Source organism: Balaenoptera physalus (assembly GCF_965194825.1).
Source record: "Balaenoptera physalus genome assembly, chromosome: 9".
NCBI lineage: Eukaryota > Metazoa > Chordata > Mammalia > Artiodactyla > Balaenopteridae > Balaenoptera > Balaenoptera physalus.
In genome coordinates, this window is record NC_138888.1 from 91,198,749 (window position 1) to 91,225,106 (window position 26,358).

Genomic DNA, 26,358 nt, shown 5'->3' on the forward strand with positions numbered 1-26,358 from the left:
AATACTATGTTGAATAAGAGTGGTGGGATTGAGCATCCTTGTCTTATTCCTGATCTTAGAAGGATAGCTTTTACTACTTCACCGTTGAGTATGTTAGCTGTGGGTTTGTCACATATCATCCCTTCTGTACCATTCTGTCGAGAGTTTTTATCATAAATGGGTGTTGAATGTTGGCAAATGTTTTTTTGCATCTATTGAGATGATCACATGATTTTTGTTCATTTTGTGAATGTGTTGTGAATGTGTATCATGTTGATCGATTTGAGGATGTTGAACCATCCTTACATCCCTGGTATAAATCCCACTTGATCATGTTGTATGATCCTTTTGATGTAATTTTTAATTCGTTTTGCTAATATGTTGTTGAGGATTTTTGCAACTGCAGCCATCAGAGATATTGGCCTGTGATTTTCTTTCTTTGTGTTGTCTTTGTCTGGTTTTGGTATCGGTGATATTGGCCTTGTAAAATGAGTTAGGAAGCATTCCCTCCTTTCCAGTTTTTTGGAATAGTTTTAGGATAGATATTAAATCTTCTTTGAATATTGGTAGAATTCACCTGTGAAGCAATCTGGTCCTGGACCTATGTTTTTTGGGAGCTTTTTGATTACTGTTTCAAAAAGTACTGTTTCAAAAAGTACTAGTACACTGTCTCTGTACTAGTAATTGGGCTATTCAGATTTTCTATTCATCATTCAGCCCTGGAAGGTTGTATGTTTCTAAGAATTTGTCCATTTCTTCTAGGTTGTCCAATTTTTGTATTCTCTTATAATCCTTTATATTTCTATAGTATCTTTTTTTTCTTTCATTTTTTATTTTATTTATCACGCTTCTCTCTTTTTTTTCTTAGTGAATCTAGCTAATGGTTTGTCAGTTTTGTTTATCTTTTCAAAGAACTGACTCTTAGTTTCGTTTGTCTTTTCAAAAAACCAACTCTTAGTTTCATTCATCTTTTCTTCTGTCTTCTCTGATCTTTATATTTCCTTCTTTCTACTGACTTCGGGCTTTGTTTGTTCTTCTTTTTGTAGTACCTTTAGGTGTAAGTTTTTCTTGTTTCCTGAGGTAAGCCTTTATCGCTACAAACTCTTAATACTGCTTTTGCTGTTTCCCATAGATTTTAGTATATTGTATTTTCATTTCCATTTATCTTCAGGTAATTTTTTTGTTTCTCCTTTGATTTCTTCAGTGACCCAATTGTTGTTCTGTAGCATATTGTTCATCTTTACTATCTGTCATTTTTCCAGTGTTCTTGTTCTTGATTTCTAGTTTCTCATACCATTGTGATCGGAAAAGATGTTTGATAGAATTTCAGTCTTCTTAAATCTATATTGAGACTTCTTTTGTGTCCCAATTTATGGCCTATCCTTGAGAAAGTTCCATGAGCATTTGAGAAGAATGTGTGTTTTGCTGCATTGTTCTGTTTAAATCTGTTAACTATATCTGATCTAACGTTCCAGTTAAGGCCACTGTTTCCTTGTTGACTTTCTGTCTGGATGATCTATCTGTTGATGTAAGTGGGGTGTTAAATGTCCCCTACAATTATTTTGTTGTTGTCAGTTCCCTTGCTTTGGGTATGTTAGTAATCGTTGTATATATTTTGGTGCTCTTATGTTAGGTACATATACATTAGTCACTTTTATGTCTTCTTGATGAGTTGTCCTCTTTATATGCTGACCATTTTTTGCTCTTGTTACCTTTTTGGCTTGAAGTCTGTTCTGTCTGGTATAAGGATGGCTACACTTGCTCTCTTTTGGCAGCCATTTGCTTGGAGTATCATCTTCCATCTCTTCACATTTAGCCTGTGTTTGTCATCAGAGCTGAGGTGCGTCTCCTGGAGGCAGCATTTGGTTGAGTCTTGTGTTTTAATGCATCCAGCCACTCTGTGTCTTTTGATTGATGAATTCAGTCCATGTACATTCAGAGGGATTAGTGATAGATGAGGATGTAGTCCTGAAATTTTGTGTTTTGTTTTTTGGTTGCTTGATATCTCTGTTGTTCCTTTTTCCTTGTGTTTCTGTCTGTTATTTTGGTTTGGAGGTTTTCTGTGGTATTTTTCTTAGTTTCTTCTTTTTTTATGTTTCATGTCTCTGCTCTGTAACATAAAGTTTTGTGGTTGCCCTGAGCTTTGTATAAAACGTCTCACAGATAAAATAGTCTTTTTTCTGCTGATAGTATGTTATCTTCATTTACCTGTATGAGTTTTTTTCATCCCCTTTTATGTTTTTGTTTTCTCACATTATCCCTTTCGATGTTGTGAGTTTGCTACCAAAAAGAAATAGCTTATAGTTATTTTTCTGCTTTCTTTTTTTCTCCGTTTAACCTTTATGCTCTCATAGAGTTGCAATTTTCTGGTTCTGTTTTATCATCTTGCTCAAAGTTTTGTGTCCCTTTGTCTTTTTTGTTTCTGTTAGAAGTGCTGCTTTCAACATGTCTTGTTAGGCAGGTCTTGTGTTGATGAACTCCCCTCAGCTTCTGTTTGAGAAAGTCTTTATCTCTCCTTCATATTTGAACGATGTCTTTGCTGGACAGAGTATTCTTGGCTGATGGTTTTTATCTTTTAGTATTCTGAGATTGTCATTTCACTCCCTCCTGGCCTGTTGGGTTTCTGCTGAGACATCTGCTGCTAGCCTGGTGGAGGTTCCTTTGTAGGCCACCAGCCTTTTTTTTTTTTTCCCCCCTTTTTGGCCACACCACGTGGCTTGCAGGATCTTAGTTCCCCGGCCAGGAATCAAACCTGGGCCCTAGCAGTAAAAACACTGAGTCCTAACCACTGGACCACCAGGGAATTCCCAGCTACCATCCTTTTTCTTGGCTGCCTTTAAAAATCTTTGTCATTGACTTTTGACAATTTTAGTATTTTTTACATGTCTTGGAGAAGGTCGTTTTGCATTTAGGTGTTCTTTTAATTTCATGGACTTGTGTATCCAGTTCCTTTTCCAGCTTTGGGATATTCTCAGATATTATTTCTTTAAATAAACTCTCTTTTGCCTTCTCCCTCTCTTGTCCTTCTGGGTTACTCATTACCCTAATATTTTCCTTCCTAAATGAGTTGGATAGGTCTTGTGAAATTTCCTCACTTTTTTAATATTCTGTTTCTCTTCTTCTACTTGTATCATTTCAAGATTTCTACCTTTGAGCTTGCTAATTCTCTCTTCCATATGATCTGCTGTATTTCCATTTCTTTCTAATTCATTCTTCATCTCATTTATTGAGTTCTTCAACTCCAGCGTTTGTTTGGTTCTTTTTTAGAGTTTCAGTCTCTTTGGTAAAGTATTTCTTCTGTTCATTAATTTTATTCCTGAGCTCATTAAACCGCCTTTCTGACTTCTTATAGCTTATTGAGTTCCTTCATGACAGCTATTTTGAATTCTCTATCAGTTAGATTGAAATATTCTGTGACTCAGTTTGGTTTCTGGAGAACTGTTATTTTCTTTTTGTGGTCGAGTGTTATTGTGGTTGTATATGGTACTTGAATTAAATTGTTCCTCTGCAGGTGCATTTGAAGTTAATGACAGGTTAGAATCCTTTCTTTTGCTTTCCAGTAGGTGGCACTATAACACAGGTTTGTTTTCTCTTACCTGAGCTGGCTCTGATTATATTTGCTAGTTGGCATTTTCCAGCCTCCACCGGCTCTGAAAGAGGTGTGCTTCTGTGCCTTCATTATTGCTTCTTGTGCCTCCCAGGTCCGTACTGCCTTTCTTCTGCCAGAGCTACTGTCATCATCGGAATGTTGGGCTCTTCCCCAGCTTGTGGGATTCCTTGAGTAACAGTCTTTGCGTGGGGGGAGGAGGATCATGGGGGTGTTGGGAGCCAGGGTTGCACAGGTGCCTGTACTGTGTCTGATGTTGTATGAGGTTCGTGGGCTTCCGCCACTGTTGGTGGTGGGGGATGGCGGCTGGGTTCCAGGGCCCACCTCCTCTGCTACCAGGCTACCTGTGGTTGTGAGCACCCCTCCGTTCAGGATGCCAGGGTTGTAAGCGCGCCGCCTCACATGCTGGCGCTGGGCTCCCTGAAGCTGCGGGCTCAGCTGCCGTGGTGAGAGGCCCAGAACTGCAGGCACAGACTCCACTCTTTCATCTGTTCTGCCTCTCTCCTCTTGTGTTCCAGCCTACCCGCCTTTAGATGTACAAATGTGTGGAATTCTCTGGTGTCCTAGTGTGTTGGGCAGAGGCAACTTTGTTGAGCTCTGCATGTTTTACTGGTTGTAGACTGAAGGGGAGACAGAAAGGTAGCTGATGTCTTTCCTCTACAAATTTTGTCTTTAAAAAGTGACGTCTTTTTTTCTATAGATTCCAGCAATGGATAGAAGAGTCATTACACCATATCAAGATGGACCAGATATTAGCTATTTGGATGTAGAAGATGGAGATATCTTTTTGAAAGAAGAAATAAATATGGAACAAAATTATTCGTAAGCTCTGTTTTTTTTTTTCCTTCCTTTTCTCCTTCCCCCATCCCCAATCTTGGACACTGTTGACACTTTTATATTAATATGGAAAGAAAAATTGAGAAACCTAACATAAAAAATAGGAATTTATGTTCATTTTTAGCCTTGATATAATACAAAGTAAATGCATAGTTAATACTTGCAGATATAACAAAGTTAAGTATAAACACAAAAGGAATGTAGCCTTCTGGTTAAATATGTTGGGTTGAATAAGTGCAGTTATCTTAACTACCTTTCCAAACCCTGCTGAGATTATAGTAAAGAAATAAAAAAGGCATACTGCACTAGAGCAGAGAGAACAGGAAAGGAGTCAATGGCAGTCAGGAGATGTTAACAGTTTTGGAAGTTGGAAAGTGGTTGCCGAGCAGTAATGACTTAGAACAGAAAAAACTAAAACAATTCTGGAAAGGCTTAAGAATTACAGGTACTAGATTTATGAAGACCAGTGTAAGTGGCTGGATTTGGAAAAGACCATTTTTTTTTGGAGAATTTTTCAAAGAGCATTGATGTATTCCTGAACCAAGTTATTGCCCCTCCTCCATCTTGGCAGAAGATGAGCGATTTGCCTTCTGGAGGGGGTGAACCAAGGGGAGTTCATCAGCCATTCTTCCAGATCCCTCTCTATAGAGAACCCTACTCGTTCAAGAGATATGACCCACAGTGACTGGCATTTGGGAGTCCTTCAATAAAATATCCCAGGTTCTACACAATCTCCCTGTTGACCATTTAATAAGTCCTGCTTAGAATTTCCAATCTGCATTTTAGGCTTATTTATCAGCTGGTTATAGAATTACTTTCCTTCTGCTTGGTAAATGACCTGTTAAAATAAAATCTTCGGATATTCAAGTCATTTATTATATATATGTGTGAGTGTATATATACGTATGAGTATAATTGTAGCTCACTGAAAAGCTGCTCTTGGTTCCAGAAATTTTTTTTAACCTCTTTTCTAGAGTTTGGTGGTAGCCACTGGAATACTTGAGGTTTATAAATATCTGACTTGGATGTATGACATGTTATTACATTAAAAATTATAATAAAATGATTAACATTGACATAAATACATTATCCTTCACAAAATAATAGTATTCACAGCTGACCTGTGTTACTGTGGATGAATTATGTAATGAGATCTATAATTTTTAGGTGAAATAAGACTGTTGTAGTCCTCATAGATATTTTCTCTTTCCTGATTAATAATAATTCAAGGAATTAAGCAGCCCCTGAAATACTTTAAAACTTATCACCAAATATTTCTAGTTCCAGATCATAGATTATAATAGCTTGTGTGTGAACATGTACAGTATTTTACTTTTCAAAGTATTTTCTTATGTACCATCTTGTTTCTAACTTTCACAGAAATGCTAGGGTTAGAACAAGTGATAGTATCACACTGAAGTTTCGTGGAATTGAGTAACTTGCCCTGGGCCACTTAGATAAATGGGACTAGAACATATATATTCTTCTGTGTTTTCTGTTTGACCAAAATGCTGTATTCCGTTGCTCAAAATGCATAGTTCTTCTCCTGTTTCATCTGTAACTTAATTTTTTTAAAATGACTTTTATGTTTGCTTTTTTCCTAGGGAAAGTGTGTTCAAGAAGACAAAAACGAAAGCAAAAAAGAAGCCGCGTAAGCGGTCAGATAGTTCTGGAGGTTATAACCTTTCAGATATTATTCAGAGTCCACCATCTACAGGTTAGTGGAAAATAGTTTAGGGTGTATTTTCTGATCTAATCTTTCATGTCTCTGTTCCTTATCTAATTCATTTAACAGGTATTAAATACTGTTATATGCCATCTGCTGGGGCTACAGAAATAGAAAATAGTCCTTGTCTTAGGGAGGCCACAGAAAATGATAATGTATTGTGATAAGTACTCTGATTGACATTTGCTCTGTGAGCACAGAAGGGGCACCCAAACTAGTCTGAGAAGATCAGGGTACATCTGTTAGAGGCAAGTGATCCCTGAGCTGGATCTTGAATAGTGAAGAGAACTTAGCCAAGAAAAGGAGGCAGATTGACATGCTAAGAGAATGGGGCAGTATGTTTCAAGCCTAGAGGCAGTAGAAAGACTGCACGTTTGTTGTGCATAGCTCAGCCATATCGGGTAGGTGCAGATAGGAGATAGGTTGGAGAGGGTCAGGTTTTGGAGGGTGTTATATGCCAAACTAAGGAATTTGGACTTTAATCTGAAGGCTACAGGTAGCTATTGATGGATTTTTTAAGGCAGGGTGTGACTGGATAAGGTTTATGTTTTTAGAAAAGACCACTCTTGTCTAGTGGCATAGAGGGTTAGAGGTGGGCAAAACATGACAGAGATACTATTAACACGTGCATTCAGTTCATAGATATCAGTGCTTCAAGTGAGATGCCACGTGGGATTCCATTCATGGGTGTTAAGGAGGTTATAATCCAGTAGTAAAATACAACACATTTTATATCTAGGCATTATGTGAGCCTGTTTGAACGTAAGGTTATATAGTTTTTCTGAAATTTTTTTTCCCAGTTTTTAATTCTGAAAATCTTTAAGTTACAAAAAAGGTGAAAGAAAAATACCATGAACACCTGTATACCCATTATCCAGATCTATTGTTAACCTCTTACCACATTTGCTTTTTTCTTGCAGGCTTTGTCTTGCATGCTCTGTTCCCTCATCCTCCAAACATTCTACAGACACACTTTTTTTTTTAACCTGATCCACTTGGAACTAAGCTGTAGACATGACATTTTCCCCCCAAGGTTAATATGAATCTCCTAAGCATAAGGGAGATACAACCCTTATTCTGTACAACCACAGTACCATTATCACATTGAAAGACAATTAACATTAATTAATATTATCTAGTGCTGTAGTCTATGCCCAGATTTCCCTAATTGACCAAACATGTTTTTATAGCCTTTTCTGTTTTAACATTAAGAAAAAAAAAATCGAATGTCGTATCAGGGTTGACATTGCCTTTGCTTATTAATGTCTTTTTAGTCTCTTAAGTAGAACAGCACCGCCACACCCTTCTGTTTTTTGTTTTGTTTTGTTTTGTTTTCAGAAGTTGAGGCCAGTGGTATTGTAGACTATCCCACATTCTGGATTCATCTGATTAGATCCAGATTGAACGACCTAAATTTTAACAGTTTCTTTAGATAAAAATTTGAAGTGTAACCAAAAAAGAATGGCAGCACAGCATGGCTTTCAGAAATAGTTGGTGTGTCTATAGCCGTAAGACAAACTGGTGCAATTTCTATCAGCAGTGTTTTCACAGTCAATCAGCCGTATACAGGCAACTTTGAAAAGTAAAAATGAGGTATTTGACATGTTTGATAAATAAATAATGTGAAGAATAGTCATTTTAGATAACACATGAGATATTAAAAAAGAAAGCTAATATACCTAAATTGATGAAGTACTGAAGATAGGTCTGTAGGTCTTTCTCATTTGCTGCATATCCTGATTCCTATTTTAGGACCTTTTTAAAGTTTAAATTCTGTGATTTTGCATCCTCTGTGTTATAGGAATTACCCGTAGTCCTTGGAAGGAGGCATAGGTGGATTGATGGCAGGATGAATAAATGGACAGACAGTTGTGGAGCTAGTGATTTTCCAAATACCTAACAGATTTATGGAAAAAGCAGATACTTGGTTTGTTTTAAAGGATGTTACTGATAGCATATGTGTTAAGAGTCTTAGCATTTCAGAGCTGGAAGAGACCTTAGTAATGAATTAATTTACACCCCTTCCTTTAAACTTGAGGAAACAAGCTCAGAAAACTTTTAAGTGATTTCAGGTCATAGCAGCCAGAGGTAGAATTTATTTTCTTGATTCCTGTTCGGTATTCTTCCTGCTATACTACTCCTTCTGTGGCCAAAGCAAAAAATGATTGAAAGGTTAAATTTAACTGGGGGCCAAAGTAACCTATTCTGGGAGAAAATCTGAGTATGAAGCTAATTTCATCAAGGACAGTTGTATGAAGGCTTAACGTTTGTTTGCATTGATCCTTAAAGTTAGAAGTCAGTCTGTGAAAATGTTTTTGTATCAAAAATAATTGTTGGCCACTTTAGTCGTCTTTATTTATTAGATTTGTTTCTAATTGACTTTTGGGAGCATCCCAGTATTAAATATACTCTCATATAAAAATTTGCTACTCTTAAAAATATTTAAAACATTGTGGGGGAGAAAAGTTTGAATGTTATTTCGAAATTGTATTTTAGCAATAACAACAAAAAAGGCACATACCTTGTCAGGGTGATTTACTTTTTTTTTTTTTTTTAATTTATTTATTTAATTTATTTATTTTTGGCTGCGTTGGGTCTTCCTTGCTGCGCGCAGGCTTTCTCTAGTTGTGGTGAGCGGGGGCTACTCTTTGTTGAAGTGCCCTGGCTCTCATTGCAGTGGTTTCTCATGTTGTGGAGCACGGGCTCTAGGCGCCTGGGCTTCAGTAGTTGTGGCTCGCGGGCTCTAGAGTGCAGGCTCAGTAGTTGTGGCCGCGGGCTCTAGAGTGCAGGCTCAGTAGTTGTGGCACACGGGCTTAGTTGCTCCGCGGCAGGTGGGATCTTCCCAGACCAGGGATTGAACTCGTGTCCCCTGCATTGGCAGGTGGATGCTTAACCACTGTGCCACCAGGGAAGCCCAGGGTGACTTACTTTTAAAGAGAATAACACTTACTGAATTTATGAGATATGTTTTATAATGTATTTATTTTGCTACTTCATTTAGATTGTACTACATTTTAAATATGTGGAAATAAACACATGAACCTAAGCAAAAGGTTTTTTTTTTCCTCTGTTCATACTTGAAATGACTGATTTGCTAATGAGCCAGGATACCAGATGTAGCAGGGAGACAGGTATTTAGCTTGCCTAAGAGAACAAATGGTATATACATTTCATAACAACTTATGCTTTAGGTGATAAGCTAATTGAAAATAGCTCTCAATTCACAGATATTTTGCAGAAGGAAAAACCCTCAAACAGGCCACAGTTGACTTCTGCAAAGCCTCTGCTACCTGGCCAGCCCGCTGGCTTAGATGAGTGGCAGAAAGGTTATAATGCTTCTTCCACACAGACTGGGACTAATCCCTCTTTGCATAGGTGCAGAGACAGATGAGAAAGGGAAAGGGGATGGGTCTAGAGTTTATTAATTTTGTCTTGCTGTCTTATCTTTATGAGGAAAAAAATGTTCTGAGTCACTTTTTAAATTAGATACCAAATAACCATCTTCCTCAGGTTTATTGCTTAATTGGTGTGTAATTAAAATGAATAAAACTGTTGTTTTAAAAATTCTCCATTTCAGTTTTTCGCTTCAACTGATTTCTTTCTTCAGTTAGCTTGAATTATTAAGACTTTAGTACAGTGACTATAATTTAAATGTTACTAAATCTGGATAAATGGATGCTTTTAGCTCTATTTGGTTCATTAAATGTAATACATATATGTTTACTGTATATGTGTTTAAATATGAAAAAATGTTTATCTTTTAGGATTGCTAAAGTCTGGTAAGACCAATTCTGTGGAATCTCTTCCAGAACTGTTGACATCAGACTCTGAAGGAAGCTATGCAGGAGTGGGTAGTCCTAGGGATTTACAGTCTCCTGATTTCACAACAGGGTTTCATGCAGATAAGACTGAGGTTTGTCTTTGTTCATTAATGCACTCTTTTCTTCAAATTTTAGTCTATGGACAGTTTAGTTTTTCATTATTTTTACTCTAACTTTAAAACACTCTTCTGGCTGGTTTAGAAGAAAATACAGTTAACGACATAATATATGTAGTGTTAGTTTTCTCAAATTTGCCTAATATTTCTAGTTTTAAAGATTATAATTGCAGTTTTGAGCCCTTTATGATGTTGTATTTCTAATCTTTCTGCAATAAAAGTAATGTTGATGTAAAGTATAGCAATACTGTATAGGCATATTGAAATATATATTCATAGCTAAATTACTTGAAATATATTTTGTGAAATGTCAGTTAACACCAGCTAAAAATTGTCAAAGGAAAATGATTTTGAAAGTAAGCCTAATACCAAAATCTGTGTAGTGTCTTTCCGCCACGGTGTGAACTGGAGCAATACAATCTGGAATGGAGTTCTTCTCCTGGTCTAGCATAATTGACACTAAGCTGCTGAATTCCTAGGCTGGTCAACTCTGGGGGAGGCCATGTTTCAGACATCTCTTAACATTTAATTCCATAGTTGTTAATCTACAGGGAAGGAGAATGTCAAACTTACCAGATGTAGAGTAATTTTTTTCTAACCTCTGTACATCCACAAAATACATTAGAACATCTAGAAATTTGTAAGACAATAGAAAATTTACCCTTTATTAAGAGTCTTATAGGCCTCAAGGATTGATATAAAACAAATTTTTATCATAAAAATTTTTTTATGTAAGGTAGAAGTTTGGGGGAAATTCATATTACACTTAGGTTGGCCTGGAAGACAGGTGAGGTTTAAAAGAAGTTGAAGGCATACTGTGAATTTTTGGCGATAGTAGAAGAATCTATCCTGGCAGTGGAAATACCATTTCAATAACTTCCTTGACCTATTGTAATAGCAATAGTTTTAGGGTCCCTTTTGAAGTGTCAATATTATTTGGCTTTAATTTTATTCAGAGTCCTTTAATTATATTCAGAGTGAATTGTATGACATTTATACCAGACTTCCATTTTGTTTCATTTTAAAGTCATGGATGTTAATTTTAAAGTTACTGCTTCATATCTTATTTGAACAACTTATATTTATTAACATTTTTGTTTAATGCTCAGGTAAATAACTTGATATGTAAACTTATGTCCCTAAAAATTATTCCCAAAGCTTTTAATAATTGGGTTATAGCCACTGATATGGTTTGAGAATTGATCAAGATACTAAACTGTAGAAGAACTGAATTGAAAATACTAGATAATTATTGTTGTAAGGTTTTACTGTTTAATATAGTTTAACCAGTATTTACTGAGTACCATCTGTGTTAGCTACTGTGCTAGGGGTACCTGCTATTACTCACTTTTTAATTTTTTTTTTTTTTTTTTACCTCCAGGGGAAAATTAAATCCTATGTTAATGGTACCCCTCCTACACATTTTAGGGAAGATTTAAAACCATGGGAAAAATCACCAGTACTTAAAATATCTGCTCCACAGCCCATTCCCAGTAACAGAATTGATACTACAAGCTCTTCCAGTTGGGTTTCTGGCTCTTTCAGGTAGGATTTTTATTTTGTTCTGTACTTGTTAGTCTGAGAAATATCATTTATTTTTAGTCAAGTGAAACTTTTTAATGAAGCACATTTAAAAAATTAATATAAATTTCTAATATACAGCAAATTACCTAAATGCATACAAATTACCAGCTAAAGTGCATACAAATTACCAACCAGCTAAAATAGGCTCTTTTTTCCAGACAGAATTTAGTTGCCTTTGCAGTGTCATCAGGGAATACTTAGTAAAATACTCTATAACAAACACACACACACACACACACACACACACACACACACACACAGTGACTTGATATCAGCTTCTTTTTCTTTTTTAATGGATAGTGTATATTAGTAAAAACTCCCACTCAGGAAGACCACTTTGTCATTTGTAAGCTTACTTTATCTTTTTTTTTTTTTTGGCACATTAAAGTGTATTTAAGATCTCACAAAATGTGTTGTTACTCACAATTAATTTTCAGAGGCAATTCATTTAATGTTATGCTGTAGTTTTAACTTAACCTATATTCTATCCATATTTTTCTTTTACTTAGAAAAGTCAATTTTTAAAACTGAAGGAATAAGTATAACATACAGTATTCTTTCAAAGAGCTAATTGAGCTTATGCTTCATCTTTATTACCTAGTATGGTTTATAATAGGCTAAGACTGTTAATTGACTTACCAATTATATTGTCATCTGGGCCATTTGTGTAATTATTTTGAGATATGCTGTATTTTGCACAGTTGGAATAAAGGTGATGATGTCCCGCTTTATGATGCTTCATGGTCTAAAGATAGTTCAGAAAGTAGTCTCACCTTTCTTCCTAAGTAAACATATTTGTGGGAACACCTGGAAGCATCTTCTAATCACTAATGTTAGATATTTTATTAAACATATATCTCTTAACATTATGACTTTTGATGTATCTTATTATTATGTATGTATATATAAAAGTAGCTTTCATTCAAAATATCCTTTTTGAAGTTGGCCACAGCTGACAAAATAGACCTAAATTATCCTCTCATTAATGATGTTATATATAATTTACAGTTTCAGTAATGTTTGGGTGTTGGACTTCATGGATAAATGAATGGGTTGTAAAGTAACTTGTATATGTCTTTTAGTCCTGTAAGCCCTCCTGTCATGGATCTCAGAACCATCATGCAAATAGAAGAAAGTAGACAAAAATGTGGAGCTACACCAAAGACAAATTTGGGGTTGGTTACAAAATCATAAAAAAGGAAAGACCATGTTGTGTTATAGTTCTGCCCTAAAGAACTGGAAAGACCTACTGGACCTTTCCTATTATTTTTCTGCATTTGATGTTAAAGTTAGTTGTAAGCCCTTTTCTAGGTAATTTAGCCTCCATAACATTATTTCTTAAATATATGCTGAAGACTGAGTTGGGTTGATAGTCTAGCTCTTGTGGAATACAGTATTACATGCTGGAAATTTGCCTCTAAAATGATCTATTTCTCATACAAGTGTGATGCAAGTGTATTAGGAGGGCTCCCATGTAGCTATTACTTGATCCTTGATAGTATAAACTAATTATATATTTTGCCACTGTTGAAACTTGTGGTCATTTTGATCTAGTAATAGTAAAATCCCATCAAATAAACACAGAGCAATATAATTACCAGTAACCTTTTTTGAGCAGAAATTAATGTTAATTGGTTTAATTTCTAGCAAAATTATTTCTTATGGAATTAAACTTTCTCAGAAGCGGTGAAACTGATTGGTTTAATTTAACTTAATTTCTAGAAAAATGATTTCTCATGGAGTTAAACTGTCTCAGAAGCAACGAAAAATGATTGCAATGACTACCAAAGATAATAATTCAGGAATGAATAGCATGGAAACAGCTTTAAGTGCTCCTTCAAAAACCCCCAAACCAGCGAATGCATGGTATGCTCTAATTTTTAATTAAAATAAGCTTTGTACATTAGCTTTTAAGGTAGTTCTTGGCTTTGGGTGCTTTTTTTTTTTTTTTCCTTCCTATCTTTTCAAATATTTCATTCCCCTGTTTGCTTTCAAGTTAAAAATTGGACCTTGGGAAATACTTTAGTTTTTTGTTTGTTTTGAGAAGTACATCATGATTTTTGAATTTTTTTCGTATGTGTAGATAAAATTTCTTCTTGGTACTTTAATTAATGTTTATTGCTAAGGCAGTTTAAGGGAACATTCTTATTTTTTCATTTTTTATAAAAAATAATGTATATCATAGAGAAGTTTGATAAAAGCAGAGTTTTCTTTTAGCACCCTAATTTCTTTGTATATTCCCTGTATGCATCATGAATATCTTTAAATTTTTATAATCATAGCTTGTCATTGTCACTTTTAAGCAGGGCTGTTTACTTAACATTGTGTTATATAACTTTTCTCAATTACAGTTTACCCATAATGCAACATTAATAGGAATAATCTCCAAAGAGGTCAGATAGCAGTTTTGACATATGAAAACCAGGTTGTATTTCTCCCCTCCCATCCTCCCTTTTTTTGGTAACTAATATCATAATAATTGGAAACCAATTTTAGAAGAAAAATACATGGATAGTGTGAAGGGCAGGAAAGATCAGTAGAACCCTGTTGTTCTCACAAGCATTGAAGAGGGTATTAGAGACTACTCTTGGTTGGGGGGAATCCCTTCATTACTTCTAATGCCACTTTTTTCTATTTGTAAGAGGGAGTATTTTTCCCAATTAGAATGTAAATTGTTTTGAAGAGAGTGGCAACTCATTTTGATTGCCACCAATAGGACTAAATATCAGACCTACTAGTAAATCTAAAACATGATCACAGAAAAAGAAAACAAGAGGTGAGAACACCCAAGTGAAAAAGAAAAGAGAGTAAAACTTGAGGGAATGGATTTAGTAGAATGTTTGTTTTTTGTTTTAATAAATTTATTTATTTATTTATTTATTTATTTATTTATTTATTTATTTATTTATGGCTGTGTTGGGTCTTCGTTTGTGCGAGGGCTTTCTCCAGTTGCGGCGAGCGGGGGCCACTCTTCATCGCGGTACGCGGGCCTCTCACTGTCGCGGCCTCTCCCATTGCGGAGCACAGGCTCCAGACGCGCAGGCTCAGTAGTTGTGGCTCTTGGGCTTAGTTGCTCTGCGGCATGTGGGATCTTCCCAGACCGGGGCTCAAACCCGTGTCCCCTGCATTGGCAGGCAGATTCTTAACCACTGCGCCACCAGGGAAGCCCAAGCAGAATGTTTTAATTGATTGGTATTTGTTGTGCACCTTCTACATGCAAGGCACTGTTCTAGTTTCTGATGATAAGGCAATATACAAAACTGATTTAATCACTGCCTCTGTAGGGTTTATGGAGTAGCTGTTACAATATATATTTTTTAATATAAATTTATTTACTTTTTTAAAATTTTTGGCTGTGTTGGGTCTTCATCGCTGCGCCCGGGCTTTCTCTAGTTGTGGTGAGCAGGGGCTACTCTTTGTTGCGGTGTGTGGGCTCAGTAGTTGTGGTGCACGGGCTTAGTTGCTCCGCGGCATGTGGGATCCTCCCGGACCAGGGCTCGAACCCGTGTCCCCTGCATTGGCAGGCAGATTCTTAACCACTGCACCACCAGGGAAGTCCCCTGTTACAATACTGAGTTATGTTTTCCCTAAACAAAAGTATGGAAAAGACAGAAAAAAAAGTTCTTTGATTAGCTCTCAAGATACTAAATATATCGCAATTTGAGAGAATTAACTAAGCACATGAGGAAGGTTTGGGCTTAGTAAAATACAGTTATAGCCCTGCCATCAAGCAGTTTCCTTATTTAAAAACAAAAAGTAAATGAACAAAAGAAGGATCAAAACAATGATCACTCAAGTTAGGAAATCCAACTACTGGACAAATACTCTTGGTTTAGCATCTATTTCAAACATAGGAGTTCTTTCCAACCCCAATAAAGTATTTTTTAAAAAATCAAAACACATATTTTAAAATATTTAATAGTATGGTAATACTTCAAGGCTTCTTATCATGAAAGATAGCAGTTGCCTGCCCTGCCCCAAACTTTCTCTTTTATGACTGGTTAATTAAGATTCACAACAGAGTCATATTGCGAGGATGATTTTATTTCCTTTTTTTACACTCTTCTATTTTTTCCCTATAATAACTAATTCTGTCAGTTTTCCTATACTGCCTATGTACTCATCAGTAATTTCCCCCCCAGAGCTCTCTAAAACATACCTCTCTCCATTATGATGAAACATACCAGATAATTTATGACTTCTGTTTTTTATTGGAGGCATCTTCATTAGAACTCTTGAGTTCTCTGGTCTGAACTAGGCCTCTTCCAGGCCTGCTTAGTATCTGTGATCTTGAGACTTCTCTTAACTGTCATCCTGGGAATTTCTTTTGCTTCCCTCCGGTGTTTGATCCCCAGTTTCCTAGATCCTGTTTTTCTATTTCTTGGTTTACTCTTTGTTTTGATGTAGCACAATCTACATAAAAACCAGTGGTTTTCTGATAGGACATATATTTTTGGAGCTCTTATATCTTTGAAAATGTTTTTATTCTCACCATAGATCGGACAGAATTCTGAGTTGGAAATCATTTGTAGAGTTCCTTTTTCTTATTGCTGTTGTGAAGTTTAATGCCATTCCAATTCCTAACTCTTACTATGTTTACCAGTTTCCTCCCTCTCCCCCTCCTCCCTTTTTCTTTTCTTTCTTTTTTTTAATTAATTAATTTGGCTGCATCGTGTCTTACTTGCGGCATGCAGGCTCCTCCTTGCGGCGCGTGGGCTCTCTAGCTGTGGCACAGGCTCCAGAGCACGTGGGCTCAGTTGCCCTGGGGCATGTGGAAATCTTAGTTACCCAACCAGGGATCCAACCTGCATCCCCTGCATTGGAAGGAGGACTCTTAAACCACTGGACCACCAGGGAAGTCCCCCCCTTCCCTTTTTCTTTATCTCTAGTGTTCTAAAATTTCAGAGTGATGTGCCTTGATGTAGGTTATTTTTTGATAGATTATGCTGGGTACTTGATGGGCTCTTTTAATTGGGAAAAGCACGTCTTTAAGTTCTAGGAACGTCTTGTATTCTATTTGATACTTTCTTCTGTACTGTTTTCTCTAGAAATCACATTAGTTGGATATGGCTCTTCCTGGATTTCCCTAATTTTCTTACTTTTGCTTTTCTAATGTTCATATAATTATCTTCCTATTCTAAATACTTTCTGGAACATCTCCCAGACTTTATCTTACAACCCTTCTACTGAATGTTTTAATTTAACTATTAAAATCTTTAATTGCCAAGAGCTCTTTCTTACTTGCCGATAGTGCCCTTTTATCAGTATCCTGTTCAACATTCAACTGTCAAAGATACCTGTACTCTATAAACTTTTTCACTCTTTAATATATATCCAACAGAAATATATGTACATGTGCACCAGGCAACATGTATCAGAATGTTTGTATCATCCTTATTTGTAAAAGCCAAAAACTGTAAACAACCTAAATGTCTATAGCAGTAAATGGATAAATTATAGCTTATTTGTATAGTAGAGTACTACACAATCATGAAAATGAATTATGACTAAATACAACTGTGTGAATGAATCTCATCAATGTAATATTGAGCGAAAGAAGCCAATTAGAAAAAAAACCTATATGATTCCATTTATAAAAGTTAAAAATAGTCATTGATTTACATTGATGTGTATTCACTCTTTTTTCATGTATGTTTTAGTTACGTTTTGTTTTATTTGGTGGATTGTTTAAGTTCTGGTTGGAATCTGTGTGCCTGTGTGGGACAGGTTGACTGATGGGTGCGACTGTAGGGTGACCCAGCGGTACCCTTAGAGGACCCCCGCACCACTGTCTCCGTGTTTTTTCTCCTTGGTCTGTCAGTTTCTCTAAGGAGAAGGCTTTTAATTTTTGTATTTGGTTGCCAGCCTTCTGGAAGCTGATCAGGGTGAGGTAGTTAGGCCTGGGACTGAGGTTCTCACAATTTGGTCTAGATTCTCACATATCTCATCATTTAGTGTATAGATTTTAAACACAGCAGTTTAGTCCTACCTGCCTGTATATACTGGTGATTTTCAATCAAATCCTCCTTCTACCAAGGTGAAGGAAGTAGTCATCTGACCACGTGGAGATAGGGAGGGCATCTGGCATTCTCCGCCACTCCACAAGTGAACCTTGCGCCAGTATTCCTGTTTTCATCTGCATGACTACTTCAGGATTTGATGCTTAAGATGCCTCCAACGTAGGAGCCTTTTCAGGGTTCCGAGCGTCACACTCTACCCCCACTCCACTTGACGACAGGTTTTCTTTACTTCCACTACATCAGGGTTCATTCTGGCCCCGTTCTGTCCTCCAGTAGTGTATTATTACTTTTAGTCTGCCATTGTCTTAATGCCTTATTCTTTTGCCTGTGTGGGTTTATGCCTTTCTGATTATATTCTTGTTCACTTAACATGGGATTTTAGAGGAAAGGATTAGAGTAATCATTTATCTGAAACTTCAGACTTTGATTTTCAGGTTTAGGAAAAAAAGTTCCCTAGTCATTATTAGTAATATGAACTCAGACTCCTACGTTGAAGAGACTATCTAAATTTCAAAAAAAATATATTATGGCATATTAAGGAGCATTCTAGGAACGTGGGAGGAAGAATGCCTTAAAATTTGGCCAAAAATATAATCAGGGTATTTTTCTTTGAAAAGTAATTTGGTGACTGAATTATAAGTGATGTTTATTATACATTTAGTTGATGAAAATGCGACTGGAAAATCTAAATACAAACAGATGAATAATGGATCGTATGTATTTTACGGAACCAAAGAAATTTATCTAACTGACCAATTATAGGTAATTTATTCTGAATTTTTATGAAAGTGAGAGATATCTGAATTGTCATAAAATCAATCATTTATACCCTTTTTATGACTTTATGAGACCAAATTTTTGGTATCTGAAGGATCTTTTAAAGTTCATTTCTCCTAAATTCTTCTGAATTTATGTACTGCTTGAGTTATTAAATAAATAAATAGTGGGCTGAGTTAACTTAGTAGAATATATGTATGTAAGGTATATATGTCAAGAAATGTACATAATTATACATATGTATTATAAGCATATATGTATATAATATATGCATATAAATTAATGACAGGGATCAGAAAACATTTGTTAGAACTTTTTTTTTTTAATATTTATTTTTATTTATTTATTTCTTTATTTGGCTGTGCCAGGTCTTAGTTGCAGCTCGCGGGCTGCTTAGTTGTGGCATGTGAACTCTCAGTTGTGGCATGCATGCATGTGGGATCTAGTTCCCTGACCAGGGATTGAACCCGGGCTCCCTGCATTGGGAGCATGGAGTCTTAACCACTGCACCACCAGGGAAGTCCCTTGTTAGAACTTTTAAGAACATATTTATGTAAAATGGTTGATGTTTGGTATTCCTGAATTATGATGTATATTTAGTAGAAATGGAAATTGTCATTTTTAGGTTGAATTTTCTTTCTTGAATTCTTATAAGGCTGCAGGTTTAGTATATCACTTCATTTTTAATCAGTTACACATAGGTTGTAAATACATGTGGTATATGGTTAAAGAAAATAGTAATAGATTTGTTTTCCTGAGAATAGCTCTTGTAAATATTGGTTTATAGAAAGTTGGTAGAATTTTAACTTTGCCCAGCTTTGAAAAAAGTAGAAAATTAATCTGAAATTAGCATTTTAATCTGATTTACAGATTGTATTTATGGAATATATTCATTACTGTAGTGATTTATCTGTTTTTAAATACTTCTCAAAGGGACATCTTCATCCTGATGAATCATCTAATGTGATTTTATTTATTTATTTATTAGAAGGGTTTTTAAAATTTATTTATTTATTTATTTATGGCTGTGTTGGGTCTTCGTTTCTGTGCTAGGGCTTTCTCTAGTTGCGGCGAGCGGGGGCCACTCTTCATCGCGGTGTGCGTGCCTCTCTTGTTGCGGAGCACAGGCTCCAGATGCACAGGCTCAGCAATTGTGGCTCACGGGCCTAGTTGCTCTGCGGCATGTGGGATCTTCCCAGACCAGGGCTTGAACCCGTGTCCCCTGCACTGGCAGGCAGATTCTCAACCACTGCGCCACCAGGGAGCCCTAGAAGGTGTTTTTGTACTGTGTTTATCTTAATAATGAGGTTAATGTGCCGTTCATTAGCAAATCACACATTAGCTCTCTAAGTCTGCTTCTGGTTGTGGTAAGGAATTTTACTTAGATTGTTCACACATTCACTCACCTTGTGTCGGTGTTAAATATGAAAGATAACTGGTTTTTGCATTACAATGAAGTTCTAACCAGTTGACTTTTAAATCTAATGTGAAAACGCCAAGTGTACATGGGAGTTGGTCACTTTTCATTTTCCTTTATTTTACTTGGAGAAATAATACAACATTTCTCACCAGTCATCTTGAGTGGAAGAATGCACAATCTTTGTGGCCTGGCTTGATGTATGAATGTAAATTCTCCAAATTCCATTTAGAGCTAACCTATAAATTATAAACTAATTTCAATTATTTAAACTTTTGGAGCTAGAAATTTTATTCATTAAAGCAAAAATTTCACGGCTGCTTTAGTTGAGGAACAAAATCTTGATTAATTTTTTATGTGGCTACAGATGCTTCTTCATTAAGTTTCTCTGGCTGCTAAAATGGGAAAGAGCCAGAACCTTTGAGTTAGGAAAGTAAAATCGTTGGAAATCAGACACTGTTTCAAAGTATGGCATGATCAGTGGAAAGACCAACAGAACTCATTTAAAGAAGTCTGCGTAACACGTTTTATAGGTAACCACTGTGCATGGTTAATGAACATGTGAGTTTAAGGTATCTTGTAAGCATTGTTACCTATATTTATTCTTAAGGAGATGTTTTATCATAAGTAGCCATTAAAGAAATAAAAATTTTTAGTGTGTATATTATTTACCACATCTAGGAGCTCCCAAATTACCACTAAGATGAATCTGACACCGTGTGATTCTTACACAGATCATTGTGAAGTTTCTGTATTTAGAGACATGAATTACTTACAAAAGACATTCAGCGGATTTTTTTGGCAGAGTATTTGCCAGCAGTGTTCCCTAATGACTAATGAGACACTGTACTTTCCACCATAGTTACGTTGTTTGCCAGTAGAAACCTTCAGGTATGTGTGTTTTCGGGAGCAGAAAGGAGTTGGTAAGGAAACGGAGAGTGGTTCTTTGTATTCAGTGTTTCAGTGTTCTGCATGTGTATGTGCTTTGGAGAAAATTTTGTGGTAAAGTCAGGTAAGTTCCTTTTGAAGAAATATCTTTCACGTGAATACTTCAGTAGGTCATGTTTCTGATAAATCTGTAAAGAACATTTCCCTTCTATGATTTAAGATTTTACATAGGGTAAATGATTTTTAAATGTGGACACAGTAGTAGAGTATAGTGATCTTAATATAGATCTTATAGTGATCTCCTGGGTTCTGGAGTGAGCCTTGCTTGAGCTTGAAATTGTGAATCTGTTACCTGGTAGCAGTGTGAATTCAGATAAATTATTTAATCTTTCTCTGTCAGATCAGTTATTTAATCGTTTTCTGTCTCCTTGTTCATAAATAGGGCTAAACACATTTCACAGGGGTATTGTGAAGAGTACACTGAGTTAAACACATTTAGCCTAGCACCTTCAGTGTTGTATAATCAAATGTATAAATGTTCACCATTATTATATACTAAATAAATTGTAACTTAATCTGTATGTTCACATGATTGATTTCTTTAACATGTATTAAGTTATTGGTTAGTTTTTTTCCTTAGAAAAATTATATGTGAGGTAGTTTGTATTGATTTAATTATTGAGAAGATAAAAATTTGGTAAAAGTTTTTAGCCGATTTTGTTATGAATAGATGCTTAGCTCATATGCTAACAAAACAGTGTGAATCACCATTATGTTCCTCCCTTCTGTGTCATCTTTGGCTCTTTACAAGTATTGTTTTCATTTCTTATTGAAGCCAGTGATAGACTAGATGGCCAGGCATGAGTTTTTTGTTTTTTTTTTTAATTAATAGCTACTTTATTTATTTAATTTATTTATTTATTTATGGCTGTGTTGGGTCTTCGTTTCTATGCGAGGGCTTTTTCTAGTTGTGGCAAGTGGGGGCCACTCCTCATCACGGTGCGCGGGCCTTTCACTATCGCGGCCCCTCCCGTTGCAGGGCACAGGCTCCAGACGCGCAGGCTCAGTAGTTGTGGCTCACGGGCCCTGTTGCTCCGTGGCATGTGGGATCTTCCCAGACCAGGGCTCGAACCCGTGTCCCCTGCATTGGCAGGCAGACTCCCAACCACCGCGCCACCAGGGAAGCCCCAGGCGTGAGTTTTGTGATCATTAAGAACTGGGTTTGGATCCCAGTTCTGCCTTATCTCTGGTCATCTTAGGATCATTCAGATCCCTCAACTTTGGTTGTACTCTTCTTTTAAACTTAGGTAGTGATGAAAATACTTACCTTTAAGGATTGTTACTGTAAGGGTTAAATGAGATGATGCATGTAAAAGTGTTTTGGTGGTTAGGTCAGAATCAGGTACAGATGAGTTATTCAGACAAGATACAGGATTTTAGAAGGCCTTGCTAATTTTTTATGGGGAACCCCAAATAGTTTATGAATTTAATCTGGGCGTGGATTTTATGGTTTCTTCAAAGTATGAATTTAACTTTTTGGGGAATTAACTGGTTAGCATTTGTGTTCACTTTGTTTTCTGAGTAAATAAAATAGAAGAAATTAATATTAGACTAGGAAATTGCTTATGTTGTTATTCATAATTTTGACTTATTAAGGATTTCTGAAAATGATCCTAAGGTTACAGTGTAGTTCTAGTATACAAAATAATAGCTAAAGGTTACATTTCTGAATCAGTTTTTCTAAGTTAGACTTTAGGAAGGAAAGATGATATGCCTATGAACTGACTATATTTCTTCATGTCAGAATTTCTGTGTTCTCATTGTCTTCTTTTTCTCTTAAAAATAAGTTAGTTTTGTTAAATGCTGTGAAAATTGTGGATAGTAACAGACTTAACATAGCATTAGCATTTCTATGTATCAGGTACTGTTTAAGTATTTTACCATAAGTTAACATTTGATCCTCATAACAACCATTATAAGGAAGGAGATGGTATCAGTATCTCCATGTTACTGATGAGGAAACTGAAGCTCAGAGGTTAGTATCTCCCCAAGGTCAAAGCTGGTATGTGACAGAGCCAAGATTTGAACCTACAACAGTTAGCCGCAGAGCCTGTGTGCCTGACCCTGACTACTACCCTGCAAATCCTTTTTACATTTTTGATTGCAGTAAAACATTGATTGTTGAATAAAAAGATTCTAATACCATAGCAATCTGAGCATGAAATCTTTGGAAGCCAAATTAATCTGTAAAGGTGATTTTTAATTTGTATACTATTTTTTGGTAGATATTCTAAAGTGCATTCCACTCAACTAATTCTCAAAGTACTACACCTATACTGGGTGTGATTAGTTTTGTGTATTTTTGATTATTTAGATCAACTTAATTTTTATTTCCTCTATGTTCTCCATGTAAAATTAGATTTAAATTTTAAATTAATTTTTTTTTGAAAATGTATTTATTCCTTATTTTAGTACAGGAAACAAACCTATTTAATATAGCAACACGAAAACTATGTATTACATGAAACAGATTCCCTATTGAATAAGCACATTTAATATATTCACTGGAAGTTTGTTCAGAAAACAATTATAAATCTATTAATTGAATTTTCTTTTAAATATTTTCAATTTCTATGACCATCTGAGCTGCACACTGCTTGCTGCACTGTGATCTAACATTGTTAGTAAACTATCAGCTTTTTTTTTTTAATCAGTCATCAATTTTATACACATCAGTGTATACATGTCAATCCCAATCGCCCAATTCATCCCACCACCATCCCCACCCCACCACGGTTTTCCCCCCTTGGTGTCCATACGTTTGTTCTCTACATCTGTGTCTCAACTTCTGCCCTGCAAACTGGTTCATCTGTACCATTTTTCTGGGTTCCACATACATGCGTTAATATACGATATTTGTTTTTCTCTTTCTGACTTACCTCACTCTGTATGACAGTCTCTAGATCCAGCCATGTCTCAACAAATGACCCAATTTCGTTCCTTTTTTATGGCTGAGTAATATTCCATTGTATATATGTACCACAACTTCTTTATCCATTCGTCTGTTGATGGGCATTTAGGTTGCTTCCATGACCTGGCTATTGTAAATAGTGCTGCAGTGAACATTGGGGTGCATGTATCTTTTTGAATTATGGTTTTCTCAGGGTATGTGCCCAGTAGTGGGATTGCTGGGTCATATGGTAATTCTATTTTTAGTTTTTTAAGGAACCTCCATACTGTTCTCCATAGTGTCTGTATCAACTTATATTTCCACCAACAGTGCAAGAGGGTTCCCTTTTCTCCACACCCTCTCCAGCATTTATTGTTTGTAGATTTTCTGATGATGCCCATTCTGACCGGTGTGAGGTGATAGCTCATTGTAGTTTTGATTTGCATTTCTCTAATAATTAGTGATGTTGAGCATCTTTTCATGTGCTTCTTGGCCATCTGTATGTCTTCTTTGGAGAAATGTCTATTTAGGTCTTCTGCCCATTTTTGGATTGGGTTTTTTGTTTCTTTAATATTGAGCTGAATGAGCTGTTTGTATATTTTGGAGATTAATCCTTTGTCCGTTGATTCGTTTGCAAATATTTTCTCCCATTCTGAGGGTTGTCTTTTCGTCTTGTTTATGGTTTCCTTTGCTGTGCAAAAGCTTTGAAGTTTCATTAGGTCCCATTTGTTTATTTTTGTTTTTATTTCCATTACTCTAGGAGGTAGATCAAAAAAGATCTTGCTGTGATTTATGTCAAAGAGTGTTCTTCCTATGTTTTCCTCTAAGAGTTTTATAGTGTCCGGTAGGAGTGCAGTTATCTTAAGTGTAGGTTGTTGTATTTTCACAAACTGAACACATCTTGTGCAACCAGCACTCAAATCAAGAAGTAACACTACCAGCATCTCAGAAGTCCCCTCCCCCAATCCACCATCCTGACTTCTACTTCCATAGAGTAATCTCTCCCTTTTTAATACACACACACACACACAGAATCATTATTGTTTTTAGCTTCTTTTGCTCATTATATTTATGAAATTCATTCATATTTTGATGAGTACTGTCTAATATTCCATTGTGTAAATATACCACAATTTATTTTACTCATTCAGTTCTTGCTGGCATTTTAGTAGCTTTGTTGTTTTACTGTTGTTAGGGTTAGTGCTGCTGTAGATATTCTAGTTCACGTCTTTGTTGAACATATTTGCATTTCTGTTGGGTATATAACTAGGAATAAAATTACCGGGTTGTAGGATATGCATATGTTCATTTTTAGTAGATACCACTAAACACTCTCACTAGTGGTATGTGAGTTGACCTTTTTCCACTTCCTTTCCATAAAAAATTGTTTTAGTCATTCAGAAGGAGTGCAGTAGATTTCATTGTGTATTCCGTTTTTTTGAAATAACTTTACCGAGGTATAACTTACATACAGTAAAATGCACTAATTTCAAGTGTATAGTGCGAGTTTTGACAGATGTATCACCTGTGTAATCACCACTCCAATTAAGAAAAGTATTTCCACCATCCCACTGCCTTTTCTCAACCAACCCCCACCCTCTACCCATGCCCCCGGCTACCACTGATGAAATTTCTATCAATCACTATAGCTTAGTTTTTGCTGTTCTGGAACTTCTTATAAATGGCATGTAAGTACAGTATGCTCCCTCTTGTGTCTGGCTTCCTTCATTCAACATGAAGGTTGGGAGCTTCATCCATGCTGTTGCAGGTATCAATAATCTCTTCCTTTCTTACGGTTGAGAAATACCGAGTTTGCTTTTATGAAAAAAGTTATTTATGTACAAGTCTTATGTTATTATTTCTCTTGAGTAAATGCTTAGGATTGGAATTGCTGGTTCGTATGTTAAGTGAATGTTTGACTTCCTAGGAAAAGTACCAAACAGTTTTCCAAAATGGTCATGCCATTGGACATTCCTACTAGTAGTGTGTAAGAGTTCCCATTATTCCACATCCTTTCCAACACTTCGTATATTTAATCTTTTTAATTTTAGGTCTTCTAGTAGGTGTGGTTTATTTTGTATTTCTTGGGGGCTTATTGGCTATTTTCATATCTCTGAAATGTCTTTTCAGATCTTTTGCCTTTTATTGGGCTATTTTGTTAATCTAGAATTCTGAGAGTCTATATTCTGGAAATAAGGACGTTTTTGGATGTGTTTTGTGGATATTATCTCCCAGTCTGTATTTTGGTTTTTCATTTCGTAATAACATTGTATTTGGAGGAGCAGAAGTTTTTAATTTTGGTAAAACCCATTACATCCATTTTTTTTTTGGTTTTCATTGAAAGTTAGGGCTTTTTATGTCTTTGACTACTCTGTTACAAAAATTTTTTGTTTTGATCTAGATGTTTCCTAAATTTAGCTTTTGTGATTGGGTTTGTGACTTTCTTTTTATATGTGGATAAGGTAGAGATCAAGGTTTTTGTTTATTCTTTTTTTTCTCATACAGATATCTAGTTGTTGCAGCACAATTTGTTGAAAAGATTGTTCTTGCTCCATTTTATTACTTGGCACTTTTGCTGGAAGTCAGTTGACCATGATGTGTGTGTGGGTCTAATTCTGGACTCTACTCAGTTCCGT

At 35.9% G+C, this 26,358-nt stretch overlaps 1 protein-coding gene across 8 annotated transcripts in view; it reads left to right on the forward strand.

Annotated features, from left to right (window-relative positions):
• Positions 1–26,358, forward strand: part of IBTK (inhibitor of Bruton tyrosine kinase) — a 102,341-nt gene that overhangs the window by 51,988 nt on the left and 23,995 nt on the right. For all 8 annotated transcript variants that reach the window (XM_082474143.1, XM_082474145.1, XM_082474148.1 and 5 more), the window contains 6 exons: positions 4,287–4,408; positions 6,028–6,140; positions 9,914–10,062; positions 11,468–11,631; positions 12,753–12,845; positions 13,393–13,536. In XM_082474143.1, coding sequence (XP_082330269.1) covers positions 4,287–4,408; positions 6,028–6,140; positions 9,914–10,062; positions 11,468–11,631; positions 12,753–12,845; positions 13,393–13,536 — 785 coding nt within the window. The remainder of the gene's footprint in view (positions 1–4,286; positions 4,409–6,027; positions 6,141–9,913; positions 10,063–11,467; positions 11,632–12,752; positions 12,846–13,392; positions 13,537–26,358) is intronic.